Source organism: Oncorhynchus tshawytscha, linkage group LG16 (genome assembly GCF_018296145.1).
Source record: "Oncorhynchus tshawytscha isolate Ot180627B linkage group LG16, Otsh_v2.0, whole genome shotgun sequence".
Taxonomy (NCBI): domain Eukaryota; kingdom Metazoa; phylum Chordata; class Actinopteri; order Salmoniformes; family Salmonidae; genus Oncorhynchus; species Oncorhynchus tshawytscha.
In genome coordinates this window covers 67,635,700-67,661,106 of record NC_056444.1, presented here as the reverse complement: position 1 = coordinate 67,661,106, position 25,407 = coordinate 67,635,700, and the positions used below count along the sequence as shown (strand labels likewise).

Here is a 25,407-nt window from a genome sequence, read left to right as displayed (position 1 = left end):
GTTAGAAACGTACAATGTTTCTGTGCAAGCAGACATTCCGACATAGCCACCTTGAACTATAGTGTAGCCTATGGCTTGTGTATTTCCTGTTATGGCTAATGGCCTAGAAAAGATGATGCCTAATCTATAGATAATCTGTCTTTTCCTCAACACCTCATGTTATGTTAACTTATCTCGCTGTATACAGATCTAAATGTTTTCAGCCAATCACAAACTGTGTTGTTACAACTTCCACATCAGACAACCAATAAGAGTTGTGTTCACGGCTTTCAGGGGAGTTCATAGTTGCTATTCAGCATCTTTGGGATGTCCATACCTCTATCAAGTACACATGTAAATTGGTTAAGTTTAGGGTAAGGAAGTCCCAAGGAATCCGGATTGCAGTGACTGTTTGTAGAGTGAGAGACTGGCACCGGTATTTGAGAGCTCGGCAGCGACACAGACGTTCATATTATTATTTTTTTAAACAAGCGGCAGAAGGGATTTTTGAGTGTCTACCCCAGATAGTTTAATTATAGACAATAAAATAATTGCCAAGATGTACTTGATCCAATTGAGTAGTAAGTAGGCTATATTTAAGTTGTGATATCGTTAGGAAATATTTAGTCCTACTGTGTTAAGGCAAATTTGGTTAATTTGAAAAAACAATTGGGAGTTCCTAGTATTTATTTAATGGATTAATTCAATTATAAATGAAACAACTACTTTTCACTGAAGGGAAACGAGGTACAACATGCAAATTCGATGGAAGACCTACAGTTGAAGTCAGAAGTTTACGTAAACTGAGTTTAAATGTATTTGGCTAAATTGTTTCACAATTCCTGACATTTAATCCAAGTAAAATTTCCCTGTTTTAGGTCAGTTAGGATCACCACTTTATTTTAAGAATGTGAAATGTCAGAATAATAGTAGAGAGAATGATTTATTTCAGCCATCACATTCCCAATGGGTCTGAAGTTTACATAGACTCAATTAGTATTTGGTAGCATTGACTTTAAATTGTTTAACTTGGGTCGAAGGTTTCGGGTAGCCTTCCACAAGCTTCCCAAAATAAGTTGGGGGAGTTTTGGCCCATTCCTCCTGACAGAGCTGGTGTAACTGAGTCAGGTTTGTAGGCCTCCTTGCTCGCACACGCTTTTTCAGTTCTGCCCACAAATGCTCTATAGGCTTGAGCTCAGGGCTTTGTGATGGCCACTCCAATACCTTGACTTTGTTGTCCATAAGCTATTTTGCCACAACTTTGGAGGTATACTTGGGGTCATTGTCCATTTGGAAGACCCATTTGCGACCAAGCTTTAATTTCCTGACTGATGTCACAATTTTCCTTTCTCATGGTGCCATCTATTTTGTGAAGTGCACCAGTCCCTCCTGCAGCAAAGTACCCCCACAACATGATGCTGCCACCCCCATGCTTCATGGTTGGGATGTGTTCTTCGGCTTGCAAGCCTCCCCCTTTTTCCTCCAAACATAACAATGGTCATTAAGGCCAAACAGTTATATATTTGTTTCATCAGACCAGAGGACATCTCTTTAAAAAGTATGATCTTTGTCTCCATGTGCAGTTGCAAACCATAGTCTGGCTTTTTTATGGTAGTTTTGGAGCAGTGGCTTCTCCCTTGCTGAGCGGCCTTTCAGGTTATGTCGATATAGGACTTGTTTTACTGTGGTGTGAGCGGACCAAGTAATTGGGCATCACTCTAAAGCGGAAAGGTGGAATAAACGAGTCAGGAGTAGGTTTTCTTGATTGAACACAGTTCTCTATTGAGGGCATTTGGTCAACACAAACACTCCAACATAATCAATGAAAATCTTCTAAGGAAAAAACATACATCTTCTTCTCCAGATGAAACAAGAACACAATAGGATTATCTTTAAACTACAACAAAAAGTCACGGGATTGTCACCGTCTTAGTGGTTCTTCCTGGATAGCTCCTCTCTCTCGGTGGCCATCTTCCAGAGATAGTCCCCCTCTCTGCTGGTTCCATTCTCTCTCTTATAGGGGAAGGAGAGTATGTCATTAGTACCGTCAGCTGTGCTTAATTGCCTCTGGTTACCTTGTCTCCCATGCCTTGTTGGGCTACTATCCATGAGCCCAGCCTGCCCTCTGGTGGTCCTTCCACATACCTTCCCCCCCAGGACCGAACCGGAGGGTCGGGCGCCAGACGCACCGTCTTGGTCGCGTCGGGACAGCGCCTCTGCATTCCCGTTCCTCGATCTGGCCTTGTGGATGACATGGAAAGAGAACGGTTGTAAAGACAAAAACCATCTGGCTATTCTGTTGTTATTGTTTCTCTTACCAGCCATCCACGTGAGGGGCGCATGGTCAGTAACTAATGCAAACCTCCGACCCAGTAGGTAGTACCGGAGATAATCGAGGGCCCACTTGATGGCTAAGGCCTCTTTGTCTACGGTCGCATACCTCTGTTCCCGATCGCTGAGCTTCCTACTAATGAAGAGAATCGGCTTCTCTGCTTCACCTTTACCCTGAGCTAGTACGGCCCCGAGCCCTGTATCCGAGGCGTCGACCTGCACAATGAACTCTTGTGAGAAGTCCGGAGCCTGTAGAACGGGATCAGAACACAGGCCATCTTTTAGCAAATGAAAGGCCTCTTCCATCTCGTCTTTCCACTCTACCTGGTTTGGCAGGTTTTTCCTGATGAGGTTTGTGAGGGGGTTGGCAATGGTTGCATATCCCGGGATAAAACGGCGATAATATCCTGTTATCCCTAAGAAGGCCCGAACGTCTCGCTTGGTCCGGGGTCGAGGCCAGTCACGAATTGCCCTGGTCTTCTCTGCCTGTGGGCGTATTTTCCCATTCCCTACGGTGTACCCCAGGTATTCCGCTTCGGACAGGACCAGGCAGCATTTATTTGGACTGGCTGTCAACCCTGTGGCTTCCAAACTCACGAGCACCGCCCGTAATCGCAGGAGGTGACTATCCCAGTCCTCGCTGTGGATGACCACATCGTCTATGTACGCCGCTGCATACTCTTGATGGGGCCGTAGAATGGCATCCATGAGGCGTTGGAAAGTTGCAGCGGCACCGTGCAGTCCGAAGGGCATCCTCACATACTGGAAAAGCCCCTCTGGGGTGGCGAAGGCAGTCTTTGGGCGATCCTCCGGAGCCACCGGCACTTGCCAATATCCCTTTGTCAAATCCAGGGTAGTGATGAACTTGGCCTTTCCTAAGCGCTCCAAGAGTTCATCCACGCGGGGCATGGGATACGCATCGAATGCATTCACGCCCCTAAAGTCGTTGCAGAGTCTCATACTACCATCGGATTTGGGGACCAGGACTATGGGACTGGACCACTCACTCGTCGAGGGCTCGATCACGCCCATCCTCAACATCTCCCTCACCTCTTTCTTAGCGATGACTCGGCGAGCCTCAGGAATCCTGTAAGGGCGGATATGCACCTTCTTGCCGGGTTCAGTGTGGATATGGTGGAACAGGACATCTGTTTGTCCTGGGAATGGAAGAGAATATTCGACCGAAGTTCATAATCAGCTTGTCTAGCTGTCTTGACTGCTCCGGTAGGAGAGTTTGGCCACGGCGCACCTGTGGTAGAGCCTCCTCTTTTCCTTTGCCCTCCAGGGCCATCAAAGCCACCTCCTCCTCTCGTCCATGGTACGTCTTCAGCAGGTTTATGTGATAGAGTTGGACCTTCTTCCTCCTGTCGGGTTGCTTGATGAGGTAATTGACCGGTGAGACCCTTTTCATTACCTCGTAGGGCCCCCTCCACTGCGCCAGCAAGCGATGTTCGGCCGTGGGCACAAGCACCATCACTTTCTCTCCCACGGTGAACTCACGGGGGGTCGCGGACTTATCATAGGCCCGGCCTTGGGTCCTTTGGGCCTTCTCCATATGGTCCTTGACTATGGGCCACACTGCTGACAGGCGGTCTCTCATCAGGGTAACGTGTTCTATTGTGGATCGAAAGGGGCATGGTTGGGTCTCCCAGGTCTCCTTGGCTAAGTCGAGGACAGGGTCTGGCTACCACAGTGGATATAGATACTTTTATACCTGTTTCCTCCAGCATCTTCACAGTCCCATGGTGTTTATACTTGCGTAATATTGTTAGTACAGATGAACAAAGTACCTTCAGGCATTTGGGAATTGCTCCCAAGGATTGCTCCCAGATTTTTTTTTCTGAGGTCTTGGCTAATTTCTTTTGATTTCCTCATGATGTCAAGGAAAGAGGCACTGAGTTTGAAGGTAGGCCTTGAAATACATCCACAGGTACACCGCCAACTGACTCAAATGATGTCAATTAGCCCATCAGAAGCTTCTAAAGCCATGACTTAATTTTCTGGAATTTTCCAAGCTGTTTAAAGGCACAGTCATCTTAGTGTATGTAAACTTTTGACCCACTGGAATTGTGATACAGTGAATTATAATTGAAATAATCTGTCTGTAAACAATTGTTGGAAAAATTACTTGTGTCATGCACACAGTAGATGTCCTTTCCGACTTGCCAAAACTATAGTTTGTTTACAAGAAATTTGTGGAGTGGTTGAAAACGAGTTTTAATGACTCCAACCTAAGTGTATGTAAACTTCCGACTTCAACTGTAAAATCATGCCTGACAAAACGGTATCCTAATATGGTGTGGATAGAGTAATAGCCTATTCTACAACAATGTAACTGTATGTGCTGGTATTATTTATCTAATTGATCAATTAAATTGTAAATGTGGATGGGTACGCTATTTAATTCAATGATTACGTTATTGTACAAGGTAGATACAGGAGTAGTCTATAGCCTACAATAATAATGTAATTGAATATGCTATAGTATAATTTATGTCAGTGATGAATACAATTGTAAATGGGGATGGGTAGGCTACTTCATTCAGTGAATTCTGAATATATTGCTATCTCTGGGAGTATGTTAATGACGGCTTTTCAGCTGTTGTACTATGGCAATGTCAAACTAATTTCGAAATCTCTTTCTTTTAGTCACAGTGTTATGAGCCAGAGCAACCAATCAGCTTCACTGCAGGTGCTCAACCCACCACCCTCACAGATCTCCCTCCACAAGTGGTTTTTAATTTCATACTTCTTCTCTCACTCTCATCACTATCTCCTTTGCCATCTTCTCAAGTCTTTACCTGGAACTCCATCCATCCACACACACATACTATAGCATCTCGCTAACATTTATCACATTTTATGCATCCAGCTGAGGCCTTGGATGGATCATGTTACACTGAGATGGGCACAGGGGTATATGTACAGGAATACCAGGCAGATGTTTGAGTACAGAATCAAATGGTGTAAACTTAACAGACTAAACTTGTTGAGTACACTCTGAGAAAGGGGTTCCAACAGGGTTCTTTGGCTGTCACCAAAGGAGAAAACTTTTTAGTTCCAGGTAGAAGTATTTTTGGTTCACGTGGAATGGAGCCCAGAAGGGTTCTATCTAGACACAGAAGGGGTTCTACCTGGAACCAAAAAGGGTTCTCCTATGGGAACAGCAGAGGAATCCTGTTAGTTTATAAATAGCACCTTTTTATCTGAGTGTAGGCCTATATTGCAGTCGTGGTTCCGTGGATATCTGTGAAAAATTAAATTATTTGGTGGTGGTGAGTTAAGATAATCAGAAATACTATGAAACATCCCTAATTTTAACACACATTTGCAAGCAGGCAAAGTAGCCTATGTGTGCTGAGGTATGTGTGATCACTCAACATCGACAGGACCAACAAAAAAGACATGCTTGGGACTCCTGAGTGGCGCAGGAGTCTAAGGCACAGCATCTCAGTGCTAGAAGCATCACTACAGACCCTGGTTCGTTTCCAGGCTGTGTCACAACCGGCTGTGATTGGGACTCCCATAGAGCAGCGCACAATTGGCTCATCCGGGTTAGGTCGTCATTGTAAATAAGAATTTGTTCTTAAAACTCTGGGGGCGGTATTTCATTTTTGGATAAAAAAATGTTCCCGTTTTAAACAAGATATTTTGTCACGACAAGATGCTCAACTATGCATATAATTGGCAGCTTTGGATAGAAAACACTCTGACGTTTCCAAAACTGCAAATATATTGTCTGTGAGTGCAACAGAACTGATGTTACAGGTGAAACCCAGATAAAAATCCAATCAGGAAGTGCCCCATATTTTGAAAGCGCTGCATGCCAATGTCTCCTTATATGGCTGTGAATGGGCTACGAATGAGCTTACGTTTTCTACGTATTCCCCAAGGTGTCTACAGCATTGTGACGTCTTTTTACGCATTTATGTTGAAGAATAGCCATAAGGGACCACATTGAGCAAGTAGTCACATGATGGCTCCCGCAGAAAATCTTGCGTAAAGTACTGAGATAGCCATTATTCCAATCGCTTCTAAATGAGAAACCAATTGTCCCGACGGATATATTATCGAATAGATATGTGAAAAACACCTTGAGGATTGATTCTAAACAACGTTTGCCATGTTTCTGTCGATATTATGGAGCTAATTTGGAAAAAAGTTCAGCGTTGTAGTGACCGCATTTCCCGGTCGATTTCTCAGCCAAACGTGAAGAACAAACGGGAGCTATTTCGCCTACAAAAATAATCTTTTTGGAAAAAAGGTACATTTGCTATCTAACTGGGAGTCTCCTGAGTGAAAACATCCGAAGTTCTTCAAAGGTAAATGATTTAATTTGATTGCTTTCCTTATTTTCGTGAAAATGTTGCCTGCTGCTAGCATGGCATAATGCTATGCTAGCCTATGATAAACTTACACAAATGCTTGTCTAGCGTTGGCTGGAAAGCATATTTTGGAAATCTGAGATGACAGTATGATGAACAAAAAGCTAAGCTGTGTCTAAATATATTTTATTTGTGATTTTCATGAATAGGAAGATTTTCTAGGGATATTTATGTCCATTGCGTTATGCTAATTATTGAGGCGATGATTACACTCCCGGATCCGGGTTTGAGAGTCGCAAGAATGTTCTTAACTGACTTGCGTAGATAAATAATAAAATGTCAAAAACATGCATACAAAAGTTGATGTGTCTAACTTGCACCATTATGCAATTATTAGGAGACTATACTCACTGACCCCCTCCATTTGTTTTGTATACTGCTGCTACTCGCTGTTTATTATCTATGTATAGTCATTTCACCCCCACCTACATGTACAAATGACCTCAACTAACCTGTACCCCCGCACACCGACTCGGTACCTTAGCTAATCCTGGCTACCAATGTTCTAGTATTCATTTATTGAGGCAAGCAGATCAAAGATGTCAAGCTGGTACTCAAGCATATGCCATGTGTATGTGACACACATATGTATGGTCATATTTTTTATGTTTTATTTGGTTTATTTTGCCTCCCAGGTATTTGCATTTAATGTAAGTATATAATTACTGCTGCTAGGGGAGCTGTGACGTCAATGAAGTGAGTTAGTGAGATATTTAACAAACATTTCTTCTTCATTATGGTGAATGACTAGTTTTGAAAACAAACGTATCTCTGTCTCATCATTTTACCCTATTAATTCAGGTATGTAATGTGCAACAATGCAATAAGACTCAAAATATTGAGGTAACATGGTGAAAAACGGGTTGGTATTTTTCCCCATTGTAAGTAAGTTAATGGAGTTAGGCTAGGTTGCTAATGGTTTACATGAACGAGAAGGGATTAACATGGCATTATTATTATTTTCAACGTTTTAGAGCCAATTTGTTTTATTTTCTATGAACAAAGGCTCATTTTACTTTAGGTAATACAGTGGGGCAAAAAAGTATTTAATCAGCCACCAATTGTGCAAGTTCTCCCACTTCAAAAGATGAGAGAGGCCTGTAATTTATCATAGGTACACTTCAACTATGACAGACAAAATGAGAAAAAAATCAAGAAAATCACATTGTAGGATTTGTAATGAATTTATTTGCAAATTATGATGGAAAATAAGTATTTGGTCACCTACAAACAAGCAAGATTTCTGGCTCTCACAGACCTGTAACTTCTACTTTAAGAGGCTCATCTGTCCTCCACTCGTTACCTGTATTAATGGCACCTGTTTGAACTTGTTATCAGTATAAAAGACACCTGTCCACAACCTCAAACAGTCACACTCCAAACTCCACTATGGCCAAGACCAAAGAGCTGTCAAAGGACACCAGAAACAAAATTGTAGACCTGCACCACGCTGGGAAGACTGAATCTGCAATAGGTAAGCAGTAGCTTCACAAGGCTTAATTCTGGCATAAATCACCCCCCATAGGCAGTAGTGCTACATAGTGTAACGACCCTGGGTTTATAAGCGTGGAAATAGACTTTGCCGCACGAGCATGCTTTTTCGGCACTGTCGATAGTGCGCCGGACCTCGGGCTATAAGGTCGAGGGTTCGAGACCTGCTCCCTGCTGTTTCCTTACAATATGTATCCTACATAGACTAATAAAACGTGTTTGTGTGTGTATCCTGTAGCCTACAGTACATCCAATACTTGAAACTTGACAAAACAACTTTACATTTGTATATTTTAAACTTTTCCACAAGTTCAAATGTAAACTAACATTTATATTTTAATGCAATTAAGTTAAATGGTTACTTGAATTACTAGGCATTTTCTGCCATCTGCTGGTGCCATTTAAAAACAACAAGCTGTGGCCATGGGATGACATGGGTGACAAGCCAGTGGCATGATCGAAGATGGTAGATAGTTCACCAAGGCTGTTTACCACTGGGTGTGTAGACACCAATGCAATAGCAGCTGGGTCTGGTCTACTTAGTTCATTTAATTTTGCTTGAAGAAGAAAAACAGCGAGTGGGGTGTCTCACTTCCTCTTCTGTCTCTGGCAAGAGTTGTGTGTGGCACACAAGGTCAAAAGTCAGCTACACCCATACATTTAGGGTGAACTGTTTTGGAACGAGCAGATAGTTATATGCATCAAATATACATGACTGTACATTCTTTATAGATATACAAACAAACATAGTACTTAGCTCCATTTGAATCCTGCCAGATAATGTACCATATCCTGATAGAAAATTATTTTGGAGGTGTGACACTTCTTCTCATCCTTCCCTCCCGCTGTTTTTTCCCGCTGTCTCCCACACCATCATCAGCCACCTCTGATTATTGAGTTGTGCTCTTTTATAAATGCTATACCCTATACAACATTCTGATATTTCTCTACTAAATCTCTTTTAAATCAGCTCGGTTGGAGTCCTGGGCACAAATCATTTCAATTTCAACTAAATACTTTATTAAAACATGCTCTTTAAACCGCCATCAAAATGAAATGAATCAGATGACCCTTAACTGAAACAGTCTATGAATCGTAAAAAAGTCAATGTGACGTCAGAGACCTCTGTTAATTAAATAAACATTATCATACGAGAGACCATGGGAGTGACGTCAGAGACCTCTGTTAATTAAATAAACATGATCATACGAGAGACCATGGGAGTGACGTCAGAGACCTCTGTTAATTAAATCAACATTATCATACGAGAGACCATGGGAGTGACGTCAGAGACCTCTGTTAATTAAATAAACATGATCATACGAGAGACCATGGGAGTGACGTCAGAGACCTCTGTTAATTAAATAAACATTATCATACGAGAGACCATGGGAGTGACGTCAGAGACCTCTGTGAATTAAATAAACATTATCATACGAGAGACCATGGGAGTGACGTCAGAGACCTCTGTGAATTAAATAAACATTATCATACGAGAGACCATGGGACTGACGTCAGAGACCTCTGTGAATTAAATAAACATTATCATACGAGAGACCATGGGACTGACGTCAGAGACCTCTGTTAATTAAATAAACATTATCATACGAAAGACCATGGGACTGACGTCAGAGACCTCTGTGAATTAAATAAACAATTGCAAATAGTGACATACTTTTGTTGCAAAATGTTACCTTCTATGAACACACCCCGTCTGTCTCTAGAGTCTCAGCCAATGACTACATCTGCCTGTTTCTTGGCCTATTTAGGATCCATAATAAATACAAATAGGAGGGTTTATAGCAGGGCTAGGCAAAAGTGAAATTCCCAAATATAACGTCTTGCTAGAACAAGCTTGGCCATTGTGCAGTTTGAGCATCAATTAATGACCCATGGCAAATCCTACACTGGCTTAAACTGACTTCAAATGTCATCTGAGCCAAGGGGCCTTCTGGAGCCGTAAATAAATACTTTATAGACAGGTAACTGCAAAATAATGGAAACACTTAAGTAAATGAGGGATACAAAGTGTATTGAAAGCAGGTGCTTCCATACAGGTGTGGTTCCCGAGTTAATTAGGCAATGAATATCCCATCATGCTCAGGGGCATGCATAAAAATGCTGGGCAGGCCATTACTCTGGCTATTATTTTGGTGACCATGGTGCCACCATAGGATGACAATGCCCTCATCCACAGGGCACGAGTGGTCACTGAATGGTTTGATGAGCATGAAAATGACGTAAGCCATATGCACCCTCCCCAAAATAAATAATCAAAATAATCCTGAACCATTTTGCACAAAAAAGTATTTTGTCAGCCACCAATTGTGCAAGTTCTCCCACTTAAAAAGATGAGAGGCCTGTAATTTTTATCATAGGTACACTTCAACTATGACAGACAAAAGAAAAAAAAAATCCAGAAAATCACATTATAGGATTTTTAATGAATTTATTTGCAAATTATGGTGGAAAATAAGTATTTGGTCAATAACAAAAGTTTATCTCAATACTTATATATACCCTTTGTTGGCAATGACAGAGGTCAAACGTTTTCTGTAAGTCTTCACAAGGTTTTCACACACTGTTGCTGGTATTTTGGCCCATTCCTCCATGCAGATCTCCTCTAGAGCCGTGATGTTTTGGGGCTGTTGCTGGGTAACACGGACTTTCAACTCCCTCCAAAGATTTTCTATGGGGTTGAGATCTGGAGACTGGCTAGGCCACTCCAGGACCTTGAAATGCTTCTTACGAATCCACTCCTTCATTGCCCGGGCGGTGTGTTTGGGATCATTGTCATGCTGAAAGACTCAGCCACATTTCATCTTCAATGCCCTTGCTGATGGTAGGCTTTGTTACTTTGGTCCCAGCTCTCTGCAGGTCATTCACTAGGTCCCCCCGTGTGGTTCTGGGATTTTTGCTCACCGTTCTTGTGATCATTTTGACCCCACGGGGTGAGATCTTGCATGGAGCCCCAGATCGAGGGAGATTATCAGTGGTCTTGTATGTCTTCCATCTCCTAATAATTGCTCCCACAGTTGATTTCTTCAAACCAAGCTGCTTACCTATTGCAGATTCAGTCTTCCCAGCCTGGTGCAGGTCTACAATTTTGTTTCTGGTGTCCTTTGACAGCTCTTTGGTCTTGGCCATAGTGGAGTTTGGAGTGTGACTGTTTGAGGTTGTGGACAGGTGTCTTTTATACTGATAACAAGTTCAAACAGGTGCCATTAATACAGGTAACGAGTGGAGGACAGAGGAGCCTCTTAAGGAAGAAGTTACCGGTCTGTGAGAGCCAGAAATCTTGCTTGTTTGTAGGTGACCAAATACTTATTTTCCACCATAATTTGCAAATAAATTCATAAAAAAATCCTACAATGTGATTTTCTGGATTTTATTTCTCATTTTGTCTTAGTTTGAAGTGTACCTATGATGAAAATTACAGGCCTCTCTCATCTTTTTAAGTGGGAGAACTTGCACAATTGGTGGCTGACTAAATACTTTTTTGCCCCACTGTAGCTACTTTATTGAGGAAAAGTGTACTTACTACGACTGTGATATGTGGTTGTCCCACCTTGATATCTTAAAATGAATGCACTAACTCTAAGTCAGACTGGATAAGAGCGTCTGCTAAATTACTAAAATGTAATGGCCGTCTCAGTCACCATATCATGATAGTGTCACCTCCCTCCAATAGAGTTCCAAAGACTTGAAGAATCTATGCCAAGACGCATTGAAGCTGTTCTGACTCGTGGTGCCCCACGCCCCATTAAGACCATGTGTGTTGGTGTTTCCTTTTATTTTGGCAGTTACCTGGATCTCCATAACTTCGATACTCATTTCCTTCTGCTGAATTGATTGACCATTTCAGGCCCAACATTGTATTGTAGGATGAATATCACAATTGATATCAGGGATAATGTTACGTGTGTTATGTGATTTAATGTAAGAACTGTATGCATACATTTTTACATCAGCCCCAATGCAACTGAGGAATAGTCCAAATAATCCACCATGAGACGACATGACACCTGCTCCAGAGGAGTAACACTGACTAATATTCATAAACACCTCCATCCTCATGTAGGGTGTATGACCTATTAGGCTACAGGATATAACGCCCAACTAACTGCTTTCAATGCATTATGTAAAACAACAAAATCATATTGTACTGTGACCAGGGAGTCATGTGTTTGGATGGGTAGCCGAGGTGAGGGAGATAAATGCTGTTCCATAAAGCCTGTAAGTCTCTCATTGTACTGTGACCAGGGAGTCATGTGTTTGGATGGGTAGCCGAGGTGAGGGAGATAAATGCTGTTCCATAAAGCCTGTAAGTCTCTCATTGCACTGTGACCAGGGAGTCATGTGTTTGGATGGGTAGCCGAGGTGAGGGAGATAAATGCTGTTCCATAAAGCCTGTAAGTCTCTCATTGTACTGTGACCAGGGAGTCATGTGTTTGGATGGGTAGCCGAGGTGAGGGAGATAAATGCTGTTCCATAAAGCCTGTAAGTCTCTCATTGCACTGTGACCAGGGAGTCATGTGTTTGGATGGGTAGCCGAGGTGAGGGAGATAAATGCTGTTCCATAAAGCCTGTAAGTCTCTCATTGTACTGTGACCAGGGAGTCATGTGTTTGGATGGGTAGCCGAGGTGAGGGAGATAAATGCTGTTCCATAAAGCCTGTAAGTCTCTCATTGTACTGTGACCAGGAGTCATGTGTTTGGATGGGTAGCCGAGGTGAGGGAGATAAATGCTATTCCATAAAGCCTGTAAGTCTCTCATTGTACTGTGACCAGGGAGTCATGTGTTTGGATGGGTAGCCGAGGTGAGGGAGATAAATGCTGTTCCATAAAGCCTGTAAGTCTCTCATTGTACTGTGACCAGGGAGTCATGTGTTTGGATGGGTAGCCGAGGTGAGGGAGATAAATGCTGTTCCATAAAGCCTGTAAGTCTCTCATTGTACTGTGACCAGGGAGTCATGTGTTTGGATGGGTAGCCGAGGTGAGGGAGATAAATGCTATTCCATAAAGCCTGTAAGTCTCTCATTGTACTGTGACCAGGGAGTCATGTGTTTGGATGGGTAGCCGAGGTGAGGGAGATAAATGCTGTTCCATAAAGCCTGTAAGTCTCTCATTGTACTGTGACCAGGGAGTCATGTGTTTGGATGGGTAGCCGAGGTGAGGGAGATAAATGCTGTTCCATAAAGCCTGTAAGTCTCGCAGTGAGTTGGTTGATTTAATGAAAGTGAAGTCACATAGCAGGTTAATTCATTCATAAAATAAACAGTCAATTCTGTGCCCTAGTCTCTCCACCTGGTCCCCCTCCACAGGCAGATGAGCAGGGCATTCTAAACACCTGGGCAAACCCGATTTACCGATTCAGTTAAACTAGTCAATCAACCCGCCGGGATCATAAAGCACATCTTTGCCTCCGACGCGTAGACCCATGACCCACGGTCCGTTTTATAGTTCCCTATAACTCACCTGAGTGACTGGATGTTGATGTATCACACACAGAGAGAGCGTTTGTGACATCAGATGGACCTATGGTAGTGTCACCCTATTGTGGTGACTTTAAAGATGGGGTGGGGACATGGGCTGGAGTGTGGGCAGTACATGGGATATATAACCCTTTGGGGGAGAGAGCAGAGAGAAGATAACCCTCTCCAGACCTCAGGAGCACACATCACCCACCCAGAAGACCCAGACACAACAGGCCCATGGAGATGATGTTTAACCTGCTCCTATCGTGGACCTTCCTGCTGGTAGCCACTGGCCCGCTATTGGCACATCCCATCACAGACTCTGCAGAGATTCCCTACCGAGGTTCTGGTGAGTACCAGATCCACCCAATAGTTGTAGTATGAGGTTATTTGGCAGGGTAGTTCAATATTCACAGATGTAACTAAGGCCTGTGTGAGTTTGAATTACATTTCAATCTTGAGGATAAATAACAAACATATTGTAATCAGTGACCTTCTGTTCTGGTATAATTTCTTTCTGACCTATTTGATCTGTCAACGTGTGGTTGTGTCTGAGAACTGAAGCAGTGTTAATATTGAATGTGTAATATGCAGTTTGATTATGGTGACAATGTTCCATACACTTTACACCATCAAAGTGTAGCTGCTACTTAAGTTATTTCTCATTAATCCCCATGGTTGGATTAAGATAAACACAATTGTAAGTGTTGACTGTGTTTTCACTGTGTTCAGTATCCGTGGAGGATGGAGGAGCAGGTAGTCCAGACGAGCTGTCTTTCTCTGAGCAGACGTATCTTCCCCAAGCGAGCCCTGGACTCAGATACTCACCCCTACTGTCTGGAGATCTCAGCAGAGATGGTGAGATCACACAAACTGTTACACCAAGAGAAGTATCACAACATATTCTCTCTCACCCGTTGTCTCTCTTAGGTCTCAGTGCAGCTGGACTACTCGAAAGGCAGATGAAGAGAGATGTGAGTTTTTAAACTGAATGATGATAAGAAGCATATATTAAGCTAGTATCACATTTTGTTTTGGGAGTAGTGGTTTCATGAAGCATGAACTACTACAGCGGTAATTGTTCTCTGTTTCAGCAGTGGCTGGAGAAACAGAGTCACCTCAACCCCTTCAGCCGCTTCTTTGGCATCAGGAAGCAGTCCAGGAAAAGAGGAGGTGCCTCAGAGTGCTTCTGGAAGTACTGTGTCTAACACAGTCAAGCGTTCATAGAGAAATACATTCACACCATGCATTATGATGAAGAGATGTGGCTTGTACTGAGACACAACCCCTCTCTTGCACACAACAAAGCATATGTACATGCATGCATACTGTACATTCACGCACAGGGAAACACACACACATAAGGACACTACACACAGACAGGGATGGACTGAATGGATATCCCACAGGTTAATATATGTTACAGTATGCAGACTATTTTGTTTTTATCCCTGTCCCACCTGTGTGTTTAAAATGTTCACTGTTTAATGTTACTGAGCAAACATGACCTGCATGAACAACTAAATGGCTGTGCTGTATATTAAATACAAATAAAATCTTGTACTTGGAAAAGCTCTCTGTTGTATGTCTGGTCCCAGGGGAACAACTCATTGAACTACCAAATGCATTTATGCAGTCTGTGATAAAATAAACATTGACATCTCTTCACGCAAAAAGACCACATGAAGAACATAATATAATGTCTACAGTCTTTATTTGAGTCATAAGGGGATGGGATTCATTGTAGAAGACATGCAAAGGAGTCGTACTGTTCACTGTAGGTCTGAGAAGCAGACATTTGGCAGATCCAATTAGTCAGAAAATGATACTGTGGTATAATCTCATTGTTTTGTAAGACAGTCCATCAACCCCGGACACCATTCATACGCTCCATTGGAAAAGCAGGCGGATACTTTGTATTAGACTTTCTGGACAACGGAAAGTAGAGCGGTGAAGGGAAGAAGGGAGGGAGAGGAGAGAGAGAGTTCAAAGGAGAGAGAGTTCAAAGGAGAGAGAGTTCGAAGGAGAGAGAGTTCGAAGGAGAGAGAGAGTTAGGGAAGAGAGAGAGTTAGGAGAGAGTTAGAAGGAGAGAGTTAGAAGAGAGGGAGAGAGAGTTAGGAGAGAGAGAGTTAGAAGGAGAGAGAGTTAGGAGAGGGTGAGAGAGAGTTAGGAGAGATAGAGTTAGAAGGAGAGAGAGTGAGGAGAGAGAGAGTTAGAAGGAGAGAGAGAGTTAGAAGAGAGAGAGAGAGAGTTAGAAGGAGAGATTTTAGGAGAGACAGAGTTAGGAGAGAGAGAGAGGGGGAGAGAGAGTTAGAAGGAGAGAGAGAGAGAGTTAGGAGAGAGAGAGTTAGAAGGAGAGAGAGAGAGAGTTAGGAGAGAGAGAGTTAGAAGGAAAGAGAGAGTTTGAAGGAGAGAGAGAGAGTTAGGAGAGAGAGTTAGAAGGAAAGAGAGAGCGTTAGAAGGAGAGAGAGTAAGGAGAGAGAGTTAGGAGAGAGAGAGAGTTAGGAGAGAGATTTAGAAGGAGAGAGAGTTAGGAGAGAGAGAGAGTTAGAAGGAGAGAGAGTTAGGAGAGAGAGAGTTAGAAGGAAAAAGAGCACGTTAGAAGGAGAGAGAGTTAGGAGATAGAGAGAGTTACAAGGAGAGAGAGTTAGGAGAGAGTGAGAGAGAGTTAGAAGGAGAGAATTAGGAGAGAGAGATTTAGAAGGAGAGAGTTAGGAGAGAGAGAGTTAGAAGGAGAGAGAGAGAGGAGAGAGAGTTAGAAGGAGAGAGAGAGTTAAAAGGAGAGAGAGAGTGAGGAGAGAATTAGGAGAGAGAGTTAGGAGAGAGAGAGAGAGAGAGAAGGAGATAGTTAGGAGAAAGTGAGAAAGAGAGAGAGAAATAGAGGAACAGAGAAACAGAGAGAGAGTCATCAACAGTAATTAAGATTGAACATTTTAATATACATGGTGTATGAAAATGAATTATCCTCATATTGACCACTTACAAGTGCACATTACATAATACTACAGTAATATTATTTCTAAATGTTGTTGTGTTTGTCTTTCTGACCTGCTGCTGCCTTGTTCAGCGTAAGGTCTGTTGTACATAGAGGCACCCATCCTTGGGAGATCTCTCTTCTCCAGCTCAGCACTGGGCCATGCTGCATTCTCTCTGGTTGTCTCCAGCATGGGCCCCTCTTCACCTCCTGGCACCTGATAACCCACTGACTGGAGGAGCTCCAAAAGCTACCGGAGGGAGGGAGTACAGAATGGAGGGAGAGAGTACAGAAGGGAGGGAGAGAGCGAGGGAGGGAGAGCAGGAGTACAGAAGGGAGGGAGAGAGTACAGAAGGGAGGGAGAGAGCGAGGGAGGGAGGGAGTACAGAAGGGAGGGAGAGAGCAAGGGAGGGAGGTAGTACAGAAGGGAGGGAGAGAGCGAGGAAGGGAGGGAGTACAGAAGGGAGGGAGAGAGCGAGGGAGGGAGTATAGAAGGGAGGGAGTACAGAAGGGAGGGAGTACAGAAGGGAGGGAGAGAGTACAGAAGGGAGAGAGCGAGGGAGGGAGGGAGTACAGAAGGGAGGGAGAGAGCGAGGAAGGAGGGGGTACATAGGGGAGAGAGCGAGGGAGGGAGGGAGTACAGAAGGGAGGGAGAGAGTACAGAAGGGAGGGAGAGAGTGAGTACAGAAGGGAGGGAGGGAGGGAGTACAGAAGGGAGGGAGAGAGCAAGGGAGGGAGGGAGTACAGAAGGGAGGGAGAGAGCGAGGGAGGGAGTACAGAAGGGAGTGAGAGAGCGAGGAAGGGAGGGAGAGAGCGAGGAAGGGAGGGAGTACAGAAGGGAGTGAGAGAGCGAGGAAGAGAGGGAGGGAGAGTATAGAAGGGAGGGAGTACAGAAGGGAGTGAGAGAGCGAGGGAGGGAGGGAGGGAGCGAGTATAGAAGGGAGGGAGAGAGTACAGAAGGGAGGGAGAGAGCGAGGGAGGGAGGGAGTACAGAAGGGAGGGAGAGAGCGAGGAAGGGAGGGAGTACAGAAGGGAGTACAGAAGGGAGGGAGGGAGTACAGAAGGGAGTACAGAAGGGAGTACAGAAGGGAGGGAGGGAGTACAGAAGGGAGGGAGAGAGCGAGGAAGGGAGGTAGTACAGAAGGGAGGGAGAGAGCGAGGAAGGGAGGGAGTACAGAAGGGAGGGAGAGAGCGAGGGAGGGAGGGAGTATAGAAGGGAGGGAGTACAGAAGGGAGGGAGTACAGAAGGGAGGGAGAGAGTACAGAAGGGAGAGAGCGAGGGAGGGAGGGAGTACAGAAGGGAGGGAGAGAGCGAGGAAGGGAGGGGGTACAGAAGGGAGGGAGAGAGCGAGGAAGGGAGGGAGTACAGAAGGGAGGGAGGGAGTACAGAAGGGAGAGAGTACAGAAGGGAGGGAGAGAGTACAGAATGGAGGGAGAGAGCGAGGGAGGGAGGGAGGGAGGGGGTACAGAAGGGAGTGAGAGAGCGAGGGAGGGAGGGAGCGAGTATAGAAGGGAGGGAGTACAGAAGGGAGGGAGAGAGTACAGAAGGGAGGGAGAGAGTACAGAATGGAGGGAGAGAGCGAGGGAGGGAGGGGGAGTACAGAAGGGAGGGAGAGAGCGAGGAAGGGAGGGAGAGAGTACAGAAGGGAGTACAGAAGGGAGTACAGAAGGGAGTACAGAAGGGAGGGAGGGAGTACAGAAGGGAGGGAGAGAGCGAGGAAGGGAGGTAATACAGAAGGGAGGGAGAGAGCGAGGAATGAAGGGAGTACAGAAGGGAGGGAGAGAGCGAGGAAGGGAGAGAGTACAGAAGGGAGGGAGAGAGCGAGGAAGGGAGGTAGTAAAGAAGGGAGGGAGAGAGCGAGGAAGGGAGGGAGGGAGTACAGAAGGGAGGGAGAGAGCGAGGGAGGGAGGGAGTATAGAAGGGAGGGAGTACAGAAGGGAGGGAGTACAGAAGGGAGGGAGAGAGTACAGAAGGGAGGGAGAGAGCGAGGGAGGGAGGTAGTACAGAAGGGAGGGAGAGAGCGAGGAAGGGAGGGAGTACAGAAGGGAGGGAGAGAGCGAGGAAGGGAGGTAGTACAGAAGGGAGGGAGAGAGTGAGGAAGGGAGGGAGTACAGAAGGGAGGGAGAGAGCGAGGAAGGGAGGGAGTACAGAAGGGAGGGAGAGAGCGAGAAAGGGAGGAGGTACAGAAGGGAGGGAGAGAGCGAGGAAGGGAGGGAGGGAGTACAGAAGGGAGGGAGAGAGCGAGGAAGGGAGGGAGGGAGTACAGAAGGGAGGGAGAGAGCGAGGAAGGGAGGGAGGGAGTACAGAAGGGAGGGAGAGAGCGAGGGAGGGGATTGCAAAAGGAAACATTAAATGACAGCGTGGGTCAGAAGTTCCTTTCCTTGGTTAACATGTTTACACAAGCTAGCTACAGACGAGAATCTATTAAATGAAGCAGTTTATATAGATTAACCACCGTTGTCCCATGACTTGAGCCAGCAAGCTTATGGTTAATGTAATCCGGGTTCATAAACAAGATTTGTCAGGATAAACTCAGTCTCACCTCAATCAGAGTGTCTGAATCGGTCTGCAATGACTTGCAATCACATGTCCAGAGAGACAGCAACAAAAGTGTCAGTATTCCCACCTTCATCATCTCTCCTATGACACACAGAGGACCATCTCAAATCCTTAGTCCTCACTACAACATATAGGTTAAAAGGTATTCCCTATAGGCCTTCTAGCCTACCTAAGATCTGGGAATGAAGTACAATCAAATACATTCAGTAGATATAAGAACCCAACAAAGTCCTACCTTCTGAGTCACCTGTGTGTTGGTGATTATATTGCAGTACGGCGTTCCACTGAAGTTGAGTGAAGCCTCGGTACACCAACATTTGTTTTATAGTCTCCCCCTGAGCCTGCCCTGACCAATCCCTGATGCTTTTGGGTCTCCTCCACACTAAACCACTGTCCTGCATCATAACCGTTTGATTATATTGATTATTTGTACTGCACTGTTGAGGGAGCTTGCAAGTTAAGCATTTCGCTACGTTGTTTATAACTGCTGTAAACTGTGTGCATGAAGAATACATTTTGATTTGATAACCCCCAGGCAAGTGATCTCTCAGCCCCTCACTGCTCTGCTGACGTGACACTGTACCTGCCGCATCCCCCATGAATCTACAGCAGACAGAAAGAAGACACGCACACACAGGAAGGCCGTTCCACGAAGGTAGAGCCTTTTGATATTTGAAGTAGAAATTGTGCACCAATATTGAATTTTAAAAGCCTGTTATAGTCAATGAAGTGCCCTTTAATAAAGACCACATGGAGAATTTAATAAATCAGAATTCAGCAGTTTTACATGTCCCTCCATGCACCGTCATTGTAAAGCCCGAGATATTTAGTTTCTTTGACAAAGTTATTTCTGAATGATATTATTTATATATTTTTTAAGGTTAAAAAAAGACCTGTCCCTTATTTTAAGGTCACCCCTGTTACATGAACTGAACTCTCGTTTTAATATGGTGAAACAATTTTTTTTATTTTTATTAACATCTAATAGTCAAATCATAGTGTAGATGCAGGTAAGCTGTTTCTACTCTTTTTGAAAATGTTCTGGTGTTTTGTGGTGGAGAACTGAGTGTTATCCATTGATAGAGAGGCTAGAAATGTTTTAACAATGTTTTTTTGTGAAGCTTGCGTTCAATTGCCCCTCCTTGTTGCACACAACAAGTATCCATTTCCCCTGTCACAAGATGAAATCGTCAACCCTGTTACGGTCAACCCTGTTACGGTCAACCCTGTTACGGTCAACTATTATTGGCTCTTAATAGTCACTCGCTATAGTATATTTTTTTATTTTGCTGGGAAAACATGTTTTTTATTAAGTTGAACATGTGCTCTTTACGACAGAATGTTATAATTTGTGGAAATTACGTTTCCCCCCCAAGTTACACATCTCAAAAGGTACTGAGTTGGTGGAACGACCCAGCAGCTGCCAACTGCTTATTCTCCTTCTCCATCCCGGACTGAAGACTGCAGTCATCAGTAGTGACATTGATAATAATAATAATTTGGTGGGCGCTTATATTTGTCCTATTTCACACATGTACTAGTGTGTATTAATACTCATGTGTGTATTAGAAATGTGTTCTTTGCGTATCCTAACTCACCGAGACACATTGACTGTGACTATGATATGACTGTACTACACCAGTGGCTCAGAATTTAGAACTACATTAAGTTGGACCTCTGGATCAGTTAGTCCACTCAGCTTTGATCCAATGACTAGCTTTACTGCCTGGGGGGGACAGTATCTGAGGTAACTGTGTCCGTGAGGATGCTTTGTCAACAGCGATGCCCTTTGAGTTAGAATACCGCAGGCGTTTTTATTGCCAAATTCAACTTTACTGAATAGGATAATGCCGTTAATGGGTGTAAAGTGAGTATCAGATAGCCGGAATTGCATTATTAATGATATTACCCATTACATGTGAATTGATTGCCCCCCCATCTATCTTCATAGCTTGTGCTGTTATGTGACCTAAACTGGGACATGCTTAACACCCCGGCCATCCTACAGTCTAAGCTTGATGCCCTCAATCTCACACAAATTATCAATGAACCTACCAGGTATAACCCCAAATTCATAAACACGGGCACCCTCATAGATATCATCCTAACCAACCTGCCCTCCAAATACACCTCTGTTGTCTTCAACCAGGATCTCAGTGATCACTGCCTCATTGCCTGCGTCCGCAATGGGTCTGCAATCAAACGACCAACCCTCATCACTGTCAAACGCTCCCTAAAACACTTCAGCGAGCAGACCTTTCTAATCGACCTGGCCCGGGTATCCTGGAAGGATATTGACCTCTTTCCATCAGTAGAGGATGCCTGGTTATTCTTTAAAAGTGCCTTCCTTGCCATCTTAAATAAGCATGCGCCATTCAAAAAATGTAGAACCAGGAACAGACATAGCCCTTGGTTCACTCCAGCCGTTGAACAGCACAAAAACATCCTGTGGCGTACTGCATTAGCATCAAATAGCCCCTGCGATATGCAACTTTTCAGGAAAATTAGGAACCAATATACACAGGCAGTTAGGAAAGCAAAGGCTAGCTTTTTGGAACAGAAATGTGCAAGCTGTAGCATAAACTCCAAAAGGTTATGGGACACCATAAAGTCCATGGAGAATAAGAGAACCTCCTCCCAGCTGCCCACTGCACTGAGGCTAGGAAACACTGTCACCACCGATAAAGCCGCAATAATTGGACATTTCAAAAAGCATTTTTCTATGGCTGGCCATGCTTTCCACCTGGCTACCCCTACCCCAGTCAACAGCCCTGCGCCCCCCAGAGCAACTTGTCCAAGCCTCTCCCATTTCTCCTTCACCCAAATCCAGATAGCTGATGTTCTGAAAGAACTGCAAAATCTGGACCCCTACAAATCAGCCGGGCTAGACAATCTGGACCCTCTCTTTCTAAAATTATCCGCCAAAATTGTTCAACCTCTCTTTCGTATCATCTGAGATCCCCAAAGATTAGAAAGCTGCTGTGGTCATCCCCCTCTTCAAAGGGGGAGACACTCTAGACAAAAACTGCTATAGACCTATATCTATCCTAGCCTGCCTTTCTAAGGTCTTCGAAAGCCAAGTTAACAAACAGATCACCGACCATTTCGAATCCCACCGTACCTTCTCCGTATGCAATCTGGTTTCCGAGCTGGTTATGGGTGTACCTCAGCCACGCTCAAGGTCCTGAACGATATCATAACCGCCATCGACAAGAGACAATACTGTGCAGCTGTATTCATCGACCTGGCCAAGGCTTTTGACTCTGTCAATCACCACATTCTTATTGGCAGACTCAACAGCCTTGGTTTCTCAAATGACTCCCTCGCCTGGTTCACCAACTACTTTTCAGACAGAGTTCAATGTGTCAAATCGGAGGGCCTGTTGTCCGGACCTCTGGCAGTCTCTATGGGGGTGCCACAGGGTTCAATCCTCGGGCCGACTCTTTTCTCTGTATACATCAATGATATCGCTCTTGCTGCTAGTGATTCTCTGATCCACCTCTAAGCAGACGACACCATTCTGTATACTTCTGGCCTGTTACATTCGGACCTTAGTTCCTTTGTTTTGTCTTTTGTTTTAGTCTGGTCAGGGCGTGAGTTGGGTGGGTTGTCTATGTTAGTTTGTCGATCTTCTATTTCTGTGTTTGGCCTGGTATGGTTCTCAATCAGAGGCAGCTGTCAATCGTTGTCCCTGATTGAGAACCATATTTAGGTAGCCTGTTTTCCATTGTGTTTTGTGGGTGGTTGTTTCCTGTTTAGTGTTTTTGTTTCACATTTCAGGACTGTTTGTTTGTCGTGTTGGTTGTTTTGTCTAGTGTTGCATATTTCATTAAATAATATGAACACTTACCACGCTGCACCTTGGTCCTCCTCTCCTTCCCCAGACGACAAGCGTTACATGGCCCTTCTTTGGCCACTGTGTTAACTAACCTCCAGATGAGCTTCAATGCCATACAATTCTCCTTCCGTGGCCTCCAACTGCTATTAAATGCAAGTAAAACTAAATGCATGCTCTTCAACCGATCGCTGCACACATGTGCCCGCCCATTCAGCATCACTACTCTGGATGGTTCTGACTTATGTGGACAACTACAAATACCTAGATGTCTGGCTAGACTGTAAACTCTCCTTCCAGACTCACATTAAGCATGTCCAATCCAAAGGTAAATCTAAAATTGGCTTCCTATTTCGCAACAAAGCATCCATCACTCATGCTGCCAAACATACCCTCGTAAAACTGACTATCCTGGCGATCATTGACTTTGGCGATTACAATTACAATTACAATTACAAAATAGCCTCCAACACTCTACTCAGCAAATTGGATGCAGTCTATCAGAGTGCCATCCGTTTTGTCACCAAAGCCCCATATACTACCCACCACTGCGACCTGTATGCTCTCATTGGCTGGCCCTCGCTTCATATTCGTTGCCAAACCCACTGGCTCCAGGTCAACTATAAGTCTTTGCTAGGTAAAGCCCTGCCTTACCTCAGCTCACTGGTCACCATAGCAGCACCCACCCGTAGCACGTGCCCCAGCAGGTATATTTCACTGGTCACCCCCAAAGCCAATTCCTCCTTCGGCCGCCTTTCCTTCCAGTTCTCTGCTGCCAATGACTGGAACGAACTGCAAAAATCACTGAAGCTGGAGACTCATATCTCCCTCACTAGCTTTAAGCACCAGCTGCCAGAGTAGCTCACAGTTCACTGCACCTGTACATAGCTCATCTGTAAATAGCCCATCCAACCTCATCCCCATACTGTTATATATTTTATTTATTTTGCTCCTTTGAACCCCAGTATCTCTGCTTGCACACTCATCTTCTGCACCTCTATCACTCCAGTGTTTAATTGCTATATTGCAATTATTTTGCCACTATGGCCTACTTATTGCCTTTACCTCCCTTGTCCTACTGCATTTGCACACATTGTATATAGACTTTTCTACTGTATTATTGACTGTATGTTTGGATATTCCATGTGTAACTCTGTGCTGTTGTTTGTGTCACACTGCTTTGCTTTATCTTGGCCAGTTGTAAATGAGAACTTGTTCTCAACTAGCCTACCTGGTTAAATAAAGGTGTTCTCAACTAGTCTACATTGTTAAATAAAGGTGAAATAAATACAGAAGTAAAAAACTTACAACAGTGCATGAACAATTTGAACTTATAACATTAAACCTATCCAGCGTTAATATAGAGCAGCTGGTGGGCAGCAGATTGGCTGTGGGTTATTACAACAAAATGTGGCTATAGTCCAGGCATTGATGCACTGGATGATACAGTAGAAGAACAAGGAGGCAAAATCACACTTTGTTAGAGTTTTCTTCATTTTTTATTTTTTTTAATTATTTTACAGCAGAAAGAATATAAAGCATTCAGAAAACATCTTCCATATTTTAAGGGCATTTCAAAACGTTTTGCATGGCTTCAGCAGCTTTTTTTTAAACATATCCATCGAGTCAGTGACGCTTGTACATGCACAATTACAAAAATAAAACTTACAAACAAGGAAGAGGGGGAAGAAAAAGGAGAGAAAGCAAAACACAATAGGGGAAACGAAAATAAGGAGTGGGTGAAATAATAGGGGAAGGAAAGAAAGAGAGGGTCACATAACAGGGAAAGACCGAGAGGAAGACAGTTATAGAGGAGAGGAAAATAGCTCTAACACTAGTTCACATGCAAAGTGTCAAGGACCCACGACTTTGTATTTAAGCAGGGCCATTTTTTTCTTCTTGGTTTGGAATTGATGAAAACGTGCAGTTCGGTAAAGGGTGCCATACAATTGCTGTCCATAAACTACTGAATGCTTGTCTTGCAATACTGGCATTTGCATAAGAGTACGTCGACTACATGTGTCCAATCATTTTTATCTTCACTAGGTCTATAGGTCTCCACAAAAGAATGCTTATTGCTCTGTGTCCACAAGTGGAAAAGGTTGTGAGATGGTTTCTGCTCTGTTGTCTTGATGTGCCTACCTTTCAGTAGTTTGAGTGCATTGACAAAGGAAGAGGAGGAGATACCGTCCAGTCCCTCAGGTCAATTAGTAGAGTGTAATGAAGGTAATAAAATCCATATGAAGTGCCTGTTATAGCTAACCTGTCATACCATCCAGAAGATGGCCATACCTGAAGGCCTTTTTTTAAAACCGTCCCAAAAGATCTGGTCATCTTCAACTACCCCAACGTACGTCTCAGGAAGACCTCATCTTC

General features: G+C 44.1%; 1 protein-coding gene across 1 annotated transcript; it reads left to right on the top strand.

The window, feature by feature from the left end:
* Positions 1 to 13,817: 13,817 nt before the first annotated feature.
* On the top strand, positions 13,818 to 15,187 carry LOC112216611 (urotensin-2-like). The gene is made up of 4 exons (XM_024376595.2): positions 13,818 to 14,011; positions 14,395 to 14,520; positions 14,593 to 14,636; positions 14,757 to 15,187. Exons 1-4 carry the CDS (start codon positions 13,900 to 13,902, stop codon positions 14,868 to 14,870), a joined length of 396 nt encoding a protein of 131 aa, XP_024232363.1. The 5' UTR covers positions 13,818 to 13,899; the 3' UTR covers positions 14,871 to 15,187.
* The last annotated feature ends 10,220 nt before the right edge of the window (positions 15,188 to 25,407 follow it).